Source organism: Paralichthys olivaceus, chromosome 14 (genome assembly GCF_024713975.1).
Source record: "Paralichthys olivaceus isolate ysfri-2021 chromosome 14, ASM2471397v2, whole genome shotgun sequence".
Lineage (NCBI taxonomy): Eukaryota > Metazoa > Chordata > Actinopteri > Pleuronectiformes > Paralichthyidae > Paralichthys > Paralichthys olivaceus.
The window spans coordinates 5,827,680-5,842,759 of record NC_091106.1 but is presented as its reverse complement, the minus strand read 5'-3'; the positions used below and the strand labels follow the sequence as shown (position 1 = coordinate 5,842,759).

Genomic DNA, 15,080 nt, shown 5'->3' with positions numbered 1-15,080 from the left:
CATCAGTGAGCACTTTCAATATGAATGGAATTTACAGGTGTTTAGTTTTCAATAGAATTGGACTGAATGAGCCTCCACAGATTTGAATGTATTAAATAGCTCATTAACTGTATGTGTCATCATAATTAGTTATAAACAGTGGCTTAATGTGTATACAAGTGCTGCGTAGTAGGGAAAATGGGAGTGAATGAGCCTTATTATCACTTATTCTTCATCATTCAATTTATAGCAATAGTGGAGGTGCACATGCACGAACAAGAATGTTGCTGTCACGAGCGACAGATTACAAATGACAGGTTCACAGACTGAAGAGTGACAGACGAGAACGAACTTTGCTGCATGGCACAACTTAAGCTGAAACTATGAGGTCTGATTATCTGCGTGCACGGTAACAACTCAATGGATGATAGCTTGGGCCAGCGCACGGCAAATGGCGCTGCACACAGCTAAACAATGCAGCAAAGGTTAAAGATCTAATATGCTATTATAAGAAGTTTCAAAAATGTTTGAGTTCATTATGTTACTGTGGCAGGAGAAATTAGAGTATGGCAGGTCACCGCATTCTAGATAATTGATGGGAAACACTGAAGCTAGAAATATTCATTAGAAGATGTTAATTTACGAGATTAAAGAGATGAACATCAGCAACAGTACTAAGATAGACTGTAACATTCAGACTATTTGTCTAATATTGCTAATTGGTATTAAGGGACCTAAAATGTGACGAGAGAGCATTCCTCACATGATTACACCAACACCACCAGTCTGGACTGTTGACACAAAGGAAGTTGGGTCAATGAATTCATACTTTTGACAACTACCTCTGACCCTGCCATCTGAAATAATATGCAGTGCAATACAGATACTTGGATGAAGACATTTCTAGTCTCGCACTGTCTAGCTTTGCTGAGTCTGCAGCCTCAGATTATTGTTCTTGGCTGAGAGGAATTGGCCTCCTGCTCTTGTAGACCATCCACCCTCAGGTTGGACATGGTTGTGCATTCTGGGATGTTTTCTTCTGCTGTAAAGAGTGTCTCTTCTCCCCTGACCTCTCTCATCAACAAGGCGTTCCCATCTCCAGGGCAACCGCTCAGTGTTTTTGTGTTGGCTCCATTCTGGGTAAAAACTCAAAGAGGCTGCTGTGACTGAAAATCCCAGGAGATCAAGTTTCACAAATACTCAAACCAGCCTGTCTGACACCAAAAATGATACCACAGACACAGAAAACCTATTTTTTCCCTATTCTGATGTTAACTGAAGCTGCTGATCTATATCTGCAGGATTGGACTGATTGGATAATTGATGGAATAAGCGGGAGCACCTGCGTTCCTATTAGTGCTTGGTGGGTGTACAGGCACAATGAGGGCAAAATCAATATTTCTTAATAAATTCAACAAAAGAACAATTTTTGTTTTGTAATAAGCAGTATGATAGATTTTAAAATATCAAAAACTAAATAACACTTCATGGAACAGGTACCTAGGAGAGGGAAGAGTAGATCAAATCTTGTGAAGGAGCTCCCACACACTGTCTAACTTGCAATAGGAAATGTATTATGCAGTGTTTTGGTGCGAGAATCAGGTAAACATTTAGTGACAATGAGACGCCAACTTAAATAGGGAGTGGCCATAGGTCAGCCACCCAATCCCATTCCTTAAATATAGCAAGTTTCATTTGCGAGTGAAACTGCAGTAATTTAATTTATATGGCAAGTACAAAACCACCAGTAATTAAAATTGTAAAGCATCATAATCCCAATAAATATAATCAGGCCTCACAAAATTTCAATAAACTATATATATATTTTAAGATAAAACAGCAAAATCAACCAAGTGTTCAATGTATTAGTCTCACCAATTCATTTAGTTTCTTATTAAAGCTTATGTAACAGTTTCAGCTTTGTGATTTACTTTTCCTTCACTCAAGCTGACCTCATTTTTTATGAGCATGATTTTTTTCCCCCCACATGTATCTCCCAGTGGCTGTGAGCTGCAGCTCTGTCCGGACAGGAAACACTGCAGTCAAACAGCAGCTGAAAAAGAAACACTCTTTCGAAATATTGCGATAGGATTGTCAATACATGTTGATCACACCTCATCCTTTCCATTGCATCAACATGTGAGTGAATCTCCTCATGCTCTGCTGCACAGTGCGCCTCCTTTTCCACTGCAGTGGACTTGACAGTGAATTGTGATTCCACACTGCCATCTCGTGGCGACACGGAGCACAGCACACGTTGCTGCTGTGTCAGGAGGAACATGCCACGGTATCGCAAGGTTAAATGGTTTACTGATTTCAATTTGCAGTGTGACATGTTTACAGAATTAGCTGGCTGCGGACATGTCACAGTGCTTACTCTGCGACACTAAAAGCAGATGTGTGCAGCTTTGAATATGTTTGATGTGCGGAGACACAAAAGAAGCAAGTGGGCAGCATGACAAGGCCTCAAGACAAAAAGCACAGGTGTTATTATGGGTGGCTGTATAGAACTAGTTCTAGAATCCTTCACCCACATCCTCAAACACACACACACACAAACACACTGCAATCATGCTTTGGAAAGGTCTTATCAATTCTGCGACAGTAATCTCATTTTCTAAAGACATTTATCTGCTGGGTAAAATTGTAATTACTCATGGCCCCTTCCTCCTGCTACTGTCCATTTGATTAGACCACTATTGATATTCCATGGACTGTGAGGGAAAATGATTGCTCATATCAATCCACATTCCTGTGAGACTTTTCTTTCCTCGCTCACGCTGACATACAGTTCTCTTGAATTTGACACTCTGAGATCTGTTTCGATGCCGTGATGACTTTCTCCTCTGCGCCTCCTTTGAACCAGGTTCAGGCTCGACGTCCTGCGGGGCGAGCAACAGGCTCCGCAATATGACTCATTTCATCAGGTTATTGACGTAACTGATATTTCATGGGATGGGATGTGAACTTTGCAGCCACAGCCCGTAGGTAGTCACACTTATGACACGCTGTCATTTCTCATGTAAGGAACAAAGGAACATGTGCTGAGGAGATATTGGCTTTACACATACAGCTGAGAAAAAAAAAATTCAATGCTGCAGACCAGCTGAGTCGCAGGCAACACGAGTCCCATCACAGTATTGTACATTATACAATATATATGTATTTCTTTGCTAACTCTTCCTGTGCAAAAACAGATTGTTAGATAGTGACTTCTTTGCCATTGGATTTGATATCATATTTTATTTACAATTCAAACAATACATGTACACAAAGTACATGAAACATTTCTAATGTAATAATCTTCCAACAAATAGCACATTATTATTTATTTTTCATTTATAAGAACTTTTATGGTTTTTCGTGTTATTTGAAAATGTAAGGATGATGTAGTTCTGTTTTGCCCTGAACTCATCAGAAACCCGGACATATTGAAACCTTGATATGCTCCAAAACTTCTGGAGCACAGCACATTCAGATATTCTCACTGTGTAGATAGAGACAAAGTGATAACGACTGTATTTTGTCTGACACTGGCCTAAAGTAGTGTTACTATTACATGTAGGCTTTCACAGGGCTGCATAGTTCACAGGATGACGTGGGAACGAAAAGGTTTTTACCAAGTAGCTCAGCCTTTGATCTGAGAGTACGTTTCGATTCTTGTGGTGCTGTGGTAAAGAAGGTGGTTTAGGAGTTGAGGGTTCATGGATCAAGCCCTTATCAATAAAACTGAAAGGTCACTTCAGCACCACACAGAGAGAGTCTGAAATCAAACCATTAAAGCCTGACTGACTGCTGGACACTCCATTTTATGATAAAGAAAACAAGCATTACGTATTTGTACCAGAGTTTTGTTGAGAAGGTCAGGGAGGAAGGTCAAACGGACCACACGTCACAGATGATCAGGGGTTTTTGAATTTACAAAGATTGATTCAGTTTATGTTATACTGTACTGCAACTGCTGAGGTAAGTGTATCTATGTCTCATAGATACTCAGTTCTTGTGAGGATCTTATTTATTAAATCATTATATATTATGCAAGCTGAGTTAGTGATGTGGATATTATACACAATTGTTGTTTATAAATGTATAGCCTACAGAATGCAGTGTACACAGTCTGTCTATCAACAGGATATGCACGCTGTATTCAGTATCAACACTTAATATCAGTCTATAAACACAAAGTAGAAATAGTTCGTCCTAATACAGAGCTGGAATCAGTGGTAAAAGGATTTTTTTTTCAACCAACCAAATATAAATACTATAAATACTACATAATTCTTGGTAATTAAGTGGTTTAAAATATTGCAAGGTGGTGCATCTCTGAAGGAAATGACAGAAAATTACATTTTAACCATAAAACATGCTTGAGTGTGTGTGTGTGTGTGTGTTTGCGGGCTATAGGATGATCTGAGATAATCTCCTGACTCAACATTCTACTGACTCAGATTGTGCTGCAGGGAATTAAGACTCACATTCTCCATCACTCCCACTGCGACACTGCTGCCCTGACATCTGCCACACGCACATACATGCATGTCTGCAGGCTGGCTAGTCTAATCTGCTGCACCTGCAATTCAACATTTGAACATTTAACACATTTTTCTACTGCTTTGCTGAATTATGATTTCACCTTTATAAGCTAATGCCACATCACCAGTAAGTTCAATGTGGACAACACACACGTTAAACCTCTTTTATTGCTACCATTCATATTCATACACCACATAAACATGCAAAGTGTTACTATTTATTTACAACAGGTTGAGCAAACTGATGCCTATATTAACATGGTATTACAGTATATAAATACATTTCACATAAAGATGAAGTCCAAGGAACTGTGAGGTTGGTAGCCAACGTCACCTTGAGGCATTACTTTACACAACAGGAAAAGAAAAGGGCAGTCCATCATTTCCTGCTATTATCTGTTTGCTCAAAGTTGCTGCAAAGTTGCTTCAAATATGTCCAGGCAATGTTGCCCATAATGTTCCATTTCATAGCTTTATTTCTGTAATGTTCGCACAATCCTTGGGTTATTAATAGCCATCCAAAATGCTGTCCACTTAGAGCAAACCAGCCCTCATAATGTAGTTGTGACTGTGGAGCCGTAGGGGGAATTGGAACTTGTGATTCTTTGGCTCCATAACGGCATTCGTGTCTTGTAATATTTACTGAGCAGATTAACTATCAAAACTACAATGGTGGTACAATATTGTAAAAAACCTGACAGTCAGTGTTTTATCACATTTGCATTTTCAGCAGGTCAGTGCTCACCGACACCATCAGAGCAGACACAGCTCAGTCGGTGGCAAATGAAGAACCGTCAAAAAACACACATCCTTTCAAAGAATAAAGTTCAAATAACTGAAAATAAGAACAGATGTTTGAACATCCTGCACTCTTGGACCCAGATGAGACCCCAAATCAAAGTGGCATCATTAGCAATCAAAGTACACGTTTTTCTTTTCTATAGCCTCGGCTAAGCTTTTTATGATTTTTCCTTATCATGTTGAACCAAATGAAAAGCAAATAAAGCAGAAGAAACAAAAGTTACACTCAATAATCATGCAGGAAGAACAGAAACAAAATTCTACTTTTCTAATATCGGCAGGCGAAGAGAACAGTCAAAACGTTTGGTAAATGATGGCGTATTTGAAAACAGATTCAAACATTAAAATCAATGCAGCTAAAATATGACTAGAAGAATTTAAAAGGCAATGGAGCATAATTAGATAGCAACTTGAATCATGATCAAAATACTTGAAAATGAAGATTTGCTTTATGCCTAAATGGACTGTTCAGTTCAGTTTCCATTTAAATTAGTGAGATTATGTCACAGCAATATTGAATACAGCAATAAATAAACATGCATCTCTGTTTTTCAACTGAACCCTGTTGTCCATCTGAAAATATATTGTCATCTTCATGTGCTCGTTGACTGCATGCTATCGGTAATGCAATCAAAATGTCCTCGTTGAAGAACTGAAGGGAAACCAAGAGGATTGGTGAGATTAAACTGGAATCTTTGGTTCTTTGGCTCAAGTCACTAGCAACAAACATACTCAATCACCTGAACGTTAAAAATGGATATATAAGCTTTGTCCTCCACTGAATGTGGCGAGTAGTTTATGATATATACTTGTAAAGAGCTTCACCCAATGTTGTGTTTACAGGACAAGATATCGTAGGCCTGCACCGGCTGGCCTGCACTTTGACTCACTATCAGAAAGAGACAAGACGGGCCAGATGGGGCTCGCTAATTAGCATGCTAACATCAGTAGAAACAACTATTACAAGTGACAGAAACAGAAACAAAACCAAGAGTTAAAATTGGTATTGCTTTCACTGTTGGAGACAACACAGCTGTTATGTTAACGCTATGTAGCAATTGCAAAAACTTACTAGATATGTTATGTTATTTAGGTGCTTGTAAGCAGCCAATTGGTAAACTCCAATAACACGGCTGGCCAAACAATGGTGTCACTTGATCGTGATCACAACTCACTCATGTACTCACTCACAGACATTCACATCCAAATACTGAGGGAAAGAGTTATATGCCACTCAGTTGTAGCGTAACCAGACATTTTACCATTTCGATAATGCACAGATGACGACACACTGCTGAAATAGTTTGGCCATTTCATTCATATTCAAATCACTCTACAATGTCTAACACGTCTAGGTCTGGCTACTGCTTTATGTGTTACAAAAGCACAGTGAGAAACACGACTCGCACCTCAAGAGAGAGAAACTCATACACTGTATTCCACTATAAAATGCATCTATTGCACCTGCCTAGCTGCCGTGGAACCTCAAAGTCTAGTTTAAGAATACATTTTGCATTAATGGTGCTCGAGCTAACGAGCTCGAGCTAGTTGTTCAATGTTCTGCACTGGTGACAACTCCAATGTCTTAACATCACTGAAATAGAGAAGTGGCTCTGGTAGAAAACATCCTGTTCATTTCTGAGATTAATATTAGCTGTGAGTTTGACCAAAAAAAAGTATGCAGACTCCTGTACAAATACTTAGTTTGTATAACATCAACTGTGTTTTAGGATATACATGTTTTATGTATGATGTCAAGGAGAATTACAACACTCGTCACAATCTTCAGGGGTAATCGTGACATGTCTGATTGGTAGAGCTCGCTGTTTCCTTGGAAGTATTTACTGCAAAAATCAACTAGTCACTTATGATCAGATGGTTCCATGTGACATTATTTTTGCCACAGGGCAACCACGATTAATCTTTCTAACATGCTGCATTTTTTTTGGAGATGAGGAAAAGTGTCCAATGTGCTGTCAATCACTGTGAGGTTAAATTCAAGAAAAAGCGCACTGGAAGTCTTTGGACACCATCAGTAGTTTTATGAGACCTAAAATAATTATGTACAGTCTTCTACCTTTGCTTTTTTCAGCAAACCTTTGGCGCCGATTTAAATGTTTAATGCTCATTTTATGGTCATTTATCTCGTAGCAGGTCGACCTGGTTCCAGGCTTAAAACTCAAATGGAGAAAATAAATGGGAAATTTACTTCTGGAACTACAGTTGTTCTAAAAGTGGGCGGTCACCTTTACACTCTAATTAATAACAAATGTAATCATAGATCCCTCTAATTTCATGATGTATAAATGTTTATCATTTTGGAGTCCCACAGTAAGGTGTGCAAGTTGCATTCCTTGTGAAAGAGCTGAGCAGATTTGTGTGATGACAAGTTCCATAATATTAATCATAGTGGCAAAGTTTCTAGAACATAAGTAAAGGGATCAAAGGCCCCTACATTTAAGATAACAACATTTTTTACATCACTTCTGCAACCCATTATTTTTCCTTTTCCACTTTGAATGCTGTACCTGGTGGCAGAAATGGAAAATTAAGTTAAGTAACATCCCATCCATCACACAATAAACAGTAAAAATGAGACAGGCATTTGTTCTCACTCGACAATGCTAGCAAATTTGGTCACAGAGCTTTGAATTACTGCTCCTTTCTCTCTGTCCCAGATGGTAACAACCTGCACAATAAGTGTACTATCACAGGAGGGATGCAGACTGGCCATGCAATTTTTTGAAATCTCAAGGTGTATCAGAATTGATGAAATCTTGCCAGTCATTACCAGATAGGTCCCCTGTTGTTAATGAATCCACGTGTAAGAAATTTAAACCAAATAGTAATTTTGAGTACGTTATTATAAAAATGTAGCTTCAATCAGAAGCATTATTTTGTCCATAAAACAACCCCATATGAGAATGCTCATTTGCCAAATAATACACACTCATCTTAATGAAACTAGAGTAAAGAACACTTCATGTCTACATACGCTCTCTGTCTGACGCTCTCTTGGACACATGCTGCACTCGAGCAAATGCTAGAAGTACAGATAATATGTCCAGTAGAGCAAGTTGACCATGACGAAAGACAGGGGGAAAGTGACTCTCGAGTAGTTGTCTATGTGGTGGGGGTTCTCCACATGACAGCAGTTTATGGAGCGGAGCACTTTACGAAGGGTGGCCAGAGCAGTGAGGCACCAGTTGACGGGCTCCGGTGGCGACGCCTCAGGCTTTGGCTCGCTGCCCGAGGGGCTGGAGGGTCTGACAGTGAGTTCTGTGGAGGAAGGAGCTGAGGAGGCTGTCGCGGCAGGCTCCTTGCGTCTCTTAGCTCTGCTGGCATGCGTGGAGATGGTGGTGACGATGCCGTTCATTTCATCATCGAAGTCATGCATTTGGTGGCGGTACTGTTGGAGGGTGAGGAAAAGTAGACTTAGTTTTAAGTGGAAACAAAGACATGAGGCTTTTAAATTTAAAAGCGTGCAGCACTTTTCAACTTACCCCAAAGTGCTCATGATGACATGGTGATGATGATGATGATAGTGACGACAATGATAATGACCACCATCATGAGGACAATGACTCTGACCACAACAACAGCAATGACCACAAACATGACCAACAAAGAAAGTACTGTCAGGAGGCTCTCACCATGAGCATGTGTGGGTCCATGTGTGAGAGGGTGCAGAAGTGGGCAACGGCATACTCAATGAGCGCGCCAAAGATAAAGCTGAAGCAGATTCCCAAGTAAACATCGATGGCCTTGATGAAGCAGTTGGCATTGGGCAGTGACGTCCGGGCTCCCATCATCAGAGTGGTCATGGTCAGCACTGTGGTCACTCCTTGAACACACGCAGATATATTGGTAAACTACAGGTTATCTGTTCAACCACTGTATCTGTGGACAATTGCCCAAAATCCTTCTTTATAAGAACTAGTGCAGTGTCAGTTCTGAACCCGGCTGTTTGGTTTGGGCTGTGTGCTTGGTCTGTGGTGATGCTGGTTGTAGTTTTCTTTCTTTCTTTTCTTCCTAGAGGTGTGTTACACAACTGACACAATCTCCATGCCCAAGTTCACAACTTCTCAAATAAAAGCTCTGCAATTCAGCTCCGTATGAAGCATTGCAGCAACAAAACAAATGTTGTGCTTTTACTTTGAAGACAACTTGCAAAAGAGGAAGTGATTCTATGAATGTTGTTGCCATGAAGGAGATCAGCACCCACACCTGTGAATGTCTGTGTCTGTCAAATATTTTCAAATCAAAATATTCAAATCATCAATGATCAAAAATCTGATGGGCCAGGTTAAGCTCCCGACCACTTCTGTAATTGTCCGAAGACACAGAAGAAGAAAGTTTCAACTTGGTCCACACAATGACTATTAAAGCACACTACCCTTCCTGTTTATCACATCAGTATTATTACTGAAGTGTCTAAAACACAGCACATTTGGCACCGCACTTCTTTGGGCCATCAACAATACACACACTAAATGTGAAGTCAATACAATTAATGATTCTTGAGATATGCGTTCTACAGAAAGACAGACAGCTTGAGATTTCTGGAATAAGTAGATCGATGCTTGTGAATCAAGAAGACAGAAGGTACCTGCAATACATTCTGCTATTTGCAATTATGCCTAAAGGGGAGCACACAGTCGACTGCACACAATAAGATGGTATCACCTGGCTTTTCCTTGCAACTAGAGATACTCAGCACTGTGGTGCCCATCCTGTTTTCATAACCAGTCTGGACTGGTTTCCTGTTGGTGACCTTAGTGTGCAGTCACTGTGTTTTGAAAACCTATTGTTGATTTCTGTAGTTTGGATGTTTGGATGAGATAACTCCAGTTTCACATGCTCTCTTCAAACTGTATCCCTATAAAAATCAGTTCAAACTCATATTTATGCTCAGAGGAGAGGAGATAACGCCTCTACTATCTTTGTAATAGTAAACAAACGCTGATGAAAAAGAGCAAATGTTCAGATTGTTTGTCTTATAAAAACAGTGCATCTGCAGTGACACCCAATATGTTCTGTAGATAAGCTTCGATGCAATGCGAAAGTAAATGACATTTAGCAAGTTCATTTTAACATTTGAGTGAAAAAAAATAATTTTGCCCTTTACCGATACAAATCCTTGCTGGAACGGAGGACAGAGAGATCCAAAATGAAACCCATGAGAGGACCACCAGCAGGCTGGAGGGGACGTAGGTCTCCAGGATGAAGTACAGAATGCTCCTCTTTAGCTCAAAGTGGAAGACCAACTTGGGGTACTGGCCTTTGAGAAGAAGGATAATAGCAAACATGGCATGAATGAGAAGTTCTACCCACAGGGGGCTCAATAGTTTAACAATACCACATTGAAGTCTAAACTTAAGCGTGGGAGTAACATGCAGAGATTTTGAATGTTTTTGTTACCGGTTTCATAGATGGCTTCTGAGACGGATGTGTAGTAATCCTCTACTGTGTACTGAGCCAGCTGCAGCGTGTCCAAACCACTGACAGACGCATTTCCTCTCGTCCAGTAGAACATGACATCATTAATGTTATAACCCCCTGTAAGAAAAATAAAAAGATGAATCGTATTGTTTTTGTAAGATCATCTCATTATTCAATATATGCGTTAGTTCTAGAGAATTATCAGAGAATTCTTCAGTTCATTTCATCTCTATGCAGCTTTTTAATCTGTCAGTCATTAAGTGTCTTTCAACTCAGTGTTTTGGTTTTACAGCCGACAACTTGATTGTTTCAGTTCACAGTCACTATCCTCATTAACCTTATTCGTAGCTGCAGCAGTCATTTTCAACAAAAAGTGTTAAACCCATGAACCTGCACATCACCATCATTTCCACACAGCGGTTAGCACACACAGGGTGGGATGCTCAAATGCTAATAGAATTGCCCCCTAGGGACAAATAAATTTGTTTTGAAATTGAAATGAACACAATAATGTTGTACTACTGTTATCCAGGTTTATAATACAGAAAATTTCACTGCTTCCTGACTGATCAGCATCTGAAAATATAATGAAATAGTACAAATATTTTAAGGTTAAATGACATACGCAGCTAAAGAGACACACATGTCCAAAAGGATGGTGTCACGTCAGCCATAGCTTACATTTAGAAGGCCAGAAAAACAACTCCACTTGAACACCAACATTTGCTAATACTAAAACCATTAAACTATGTTATACAATGGATACAATTCATGGCTTATTATTTATTTTAATTCCAAAATACTTAGTGGTTGAGTGCATTGGGAAGCTCGATCATTATTACCTTGAAATGACCAACAAACATTGAAATGTACCCTTGAGCTGGTTGCCTTTTACCAGCACATTAGAAATCACCTAGAAACTACCTTATTTAATCAAATATACAATGTTTACAATAATAATGATGATGCTGATAAAAAACATTTAAATATCACTACATGAGTTTTCTTTTTCTTTTTTTCAGATTAAACCCCAAAGTAGCAATGGTGCGAGCAGCTGGGAATGTTAATTGCAAAAGCACACTTGCTATGTGCGAGTGTTATTCTCTCATGGTTGGGTTGTTTGGGATTGCAGCCCGTAGTGGGTGGTAAATTCCCTCTAATGCTAAACATCAGCACAAGAGAGATGTTTGGCAAGAACCAAAGGGAATGGGGAAAAAAAATCTCCTTTGAGGAGCTAGATGAAGACATCGTATTTCATTAGAGAAGCAAATGGGTATGTGTGCACACAGTGTGGTGATGCTGATACAGAATATCTGCCATTAAAACAACACATGAATTTGGTAGTATGCACCTTCAGAATACAGTGTTAATGTTTCATGTTTGTAGTTGCAGTCGCACTGGATTTCCCCATTGTTCACCGTAACACAGTTTGACAGAGAGATCCAACAGGAGCTGCTAATGGAAATGCATTTGTTGTGTTCATTCAATTCTTCAAAGTGGGTAGTAAAAATAAAAAATAAAAACGACAAAGAGCTTAACTCTTCCCTCTTACCAGAACAGACTAATCATACATTTTGCACCAGGCCCCAGAGAGCATACATATACAGTATCACCCAACTGAAACTAGAAATAAGACTGCATGCAAAATTAACAGTCAAATATGCCTTTGATTAGAACAATGTAGCTATAATAGTATTAATAAATAAGAGGAGGAGGGGTTTAATCATAAAATGTGTTAAGCATGTAAAGATGTGATTAGCAAAGCTTAACCTCCTTGGTGTATTCTCTTAATATATCTGCAGAGGGAGCAAGAGATTAAGAAAAGTGAGAAGTGGTGTTGGTTTAGGATTTATCACACCTCTTTAATCTGCTGTAATCTAAACGCTCATTAATTTGCCATCACACTCCCTATTTGAATCCACATAGAGTCATGTATTATTGACCAGGATGACGCATGAAGGATGCTGGGAGTGAGAGCCTCTAATAAAGGGCAGTGGTGAGTTTGATGCTGAGAGGTCCTGTAAATTCACCCTTTTCTCTCCTTCTCTTACTAGAAGAACTCATTATTTTTCCTGACCTTAAGCCCTGACATTATATTTACAAATTAGAGACACAAATGAGTAGTGACATGAAGTGCAATAGCATGGAAAGAGTTCCATGGGGGTATGATCAACCTTCCAGTGCCCTGTGGACCCTTGTAAACCGTACACTCACAAAGAAAAAAAGTTAACAGGGCCATTCATTGTTAAATTAAAGCTGAAAATCATCTCGTTTTGATTTTCTTTATAAATATCAACCCCAATGGAGAAAATTAGAGAGAAAACTATGGGGGAAAACAAACAATATGTGCAGTATTACTGTTTATTCTTGTACAATAGTATCGCTCATCTGCAATATTACAATTTTTCTTCATATTATGTTCAGTATTATGTGCAATATTACTTACTAATATCATTACTACTTACTGGCACTTTAGTTTAGTATTAGTTTCCCTGTCTTACCTAGAACATATTCATTGTATTATTTCTGTTAGGCACTGCATTTATAGCATTTACACTTTATATTTAAAATTCCCCTTATACATTATATTTTTATTTTATTTTCACTTAATATTTTTTAGACTTAATACTCTATTGATTTATTCTACTGTAATCTATTGTGTATTGTAATTCTGAAGCAAGCTGGCCCGAGGATTTCCTTTGGGATTTACTCAGTCTGTCCTATCATGTCATATGGTATTGTATGGTATTGAATTGTATCTTATTGATGTGCCGCATTGCCACACAACAACATGGTCTTTAAATCTCGCTCCTTTTGGCACGGCATTAAAATAAGCAAATCCTAGAATAAACATCTTCATAAAGAGACGGAGCAAGAGGGAGTCAGAGATTGAAAGACAGACGTAGCGAGAGAGAGAGACGCAGATATTCAGCCTGGAATTATTGAAGCAACAGAGAAAAGGATTCCATCATCTTCTCAGTTACCTAACTTTAACCTCCAGATGTCTTTTTGTCTGCTACAGGGACCGGAGCAGCAGTTAAATGTTTTATTTGGCACCTGGGTCCTGGAAGGCTGCTGGCAGGGATCATACTGAGCTCAGCCTGACTGGCTGCCATTTACTTACATGGAGCAAAACGTGAGTGGGAATGAAAAGATGGCAGTTGAACGAGGGAGGCTGGGGGCGAGGGGACCTTCTCTTCCTTCTATCACTTTAACAGCCAAAAACATCCATCATAATTCAATCTTAATGATTTGCTTTAATTATAAACATACTTCGGTGAAACAACTGAAGATAAGATCAAGTTAAACTGACACCTATTTCAAAAAATCTCCTAATTGCTAACCTGAGAAGGATTTTTAAGGCTCCTGGCAGAGGATGATTCTTAGGATGATTTAAGAGGAGTTTAAGGGATTTGTTAGATGGGGTGGGCTTGGTATTGGGGAAAGGCTGACGCTACAACATGGTGCCCAAGGGCCCAACCCTCTGGATTAGTTGACCTGAGAAATCACCCCTTAAAACATACTTTTACGCCACGGCTTGATTTTAGTTATTTGTTTTGCTATTACTTTTGCTCCTTTTATTTATTTATTTTGCAATTACTTTTAAATGATGATGTATTATATTTGTCGTTAGATTTTGTATTACATAATTGTCTGTCTTTGATTTTTAATCATATTGTATTAATTTGCTTTTGTCTTTGATGTTTTGTCTTCGTGTTTTTATTTGTCATCTGTGTGGCACTTTGTAACCTCTTTTGAAAGGTGCTCTATGAATAAAGTTGTAATTATTTATTAATATTGTAATTTATTTAGGGGAAAAGGGCTGCTATAATGAGCACATTTGGATAAGTCAAGGACAAACATTAATAATTTAACATTTCAGGAAATAGCCTTGATGTTTTGCATAGTTAGAAGAGATCAGTGATAATCTCACGCCTGAGCATTCAGAAGCCTTGTGAGGCAAAAAAAAAAAAACAGCAGTTTGCATCATTCAAACCAAATCATCACAAAAATAGGTTTGTTTAATGTATTCAAGAATAAAAATGTTATGACATGTTCAAAGAAAATCTTTGAGTAAATGTTTTTATGTTTTATTGTATAGATTAAAAAGGCAGGATTCAATGTGTAAGATTTTGAGGTGGTAGCAGGTGGATGATTTCGTTTTGGAGTCTGTAACTTTATTTGTCCATTTCAGGGGTTGATCATTTGCAAAGGTTAATGTACAGTACAGCTACATCTCTGTTTCCATGACAACAATCAAGTCATTTAAGATTTGCATACATCCTAGTAAAGAGAAATTACGATGTAAAATTCTTCATGACCTGA

At 38.7% G+C, this 15,080-nt stretch overlaps 1 protein-coding gene across 2 annotated transcripts in view; it reads right to left on the bottom strand.

Moving 5' to 3' along the window:
• Window positions 1–4,661: 4,661 nt before the first annotated feature.
• LOC109634870 (gamma-aminobutyric acid receptor subunit pi) overlaps window positions 4,662–15,080 on the bottom strand; it is a 50,746-nt gene continuing 40,327 nt past the window's right edge. For both annotated transcript variants that reach the window (XM_020095660.2, XM_020095651.2), the window contains exons 7-10: window positions 10,734–10,871; window positions 10,441–10,593; window positions 8,966–9,156; window positions 4,662–8,721 (exon numbers count right to left, since the gene is read on the bottom strand). In XM_020095660.2, coding sequence (XP_019951219.1) covers window positions 8,356–8,721; window positions 8,966–9,156; window positions 10,441–10,593; window positions 10,734–10,871 — 848 coding nt within the window. In that variant the 3' untranslated portion in view covers window positions 4,662–8,355. The remainder of the gene's footprint in view (window positions 8,722–8,965; window positions 9,157–10,440; window positions 10,594–10,733; window positions 10,872–15,080) is intronic.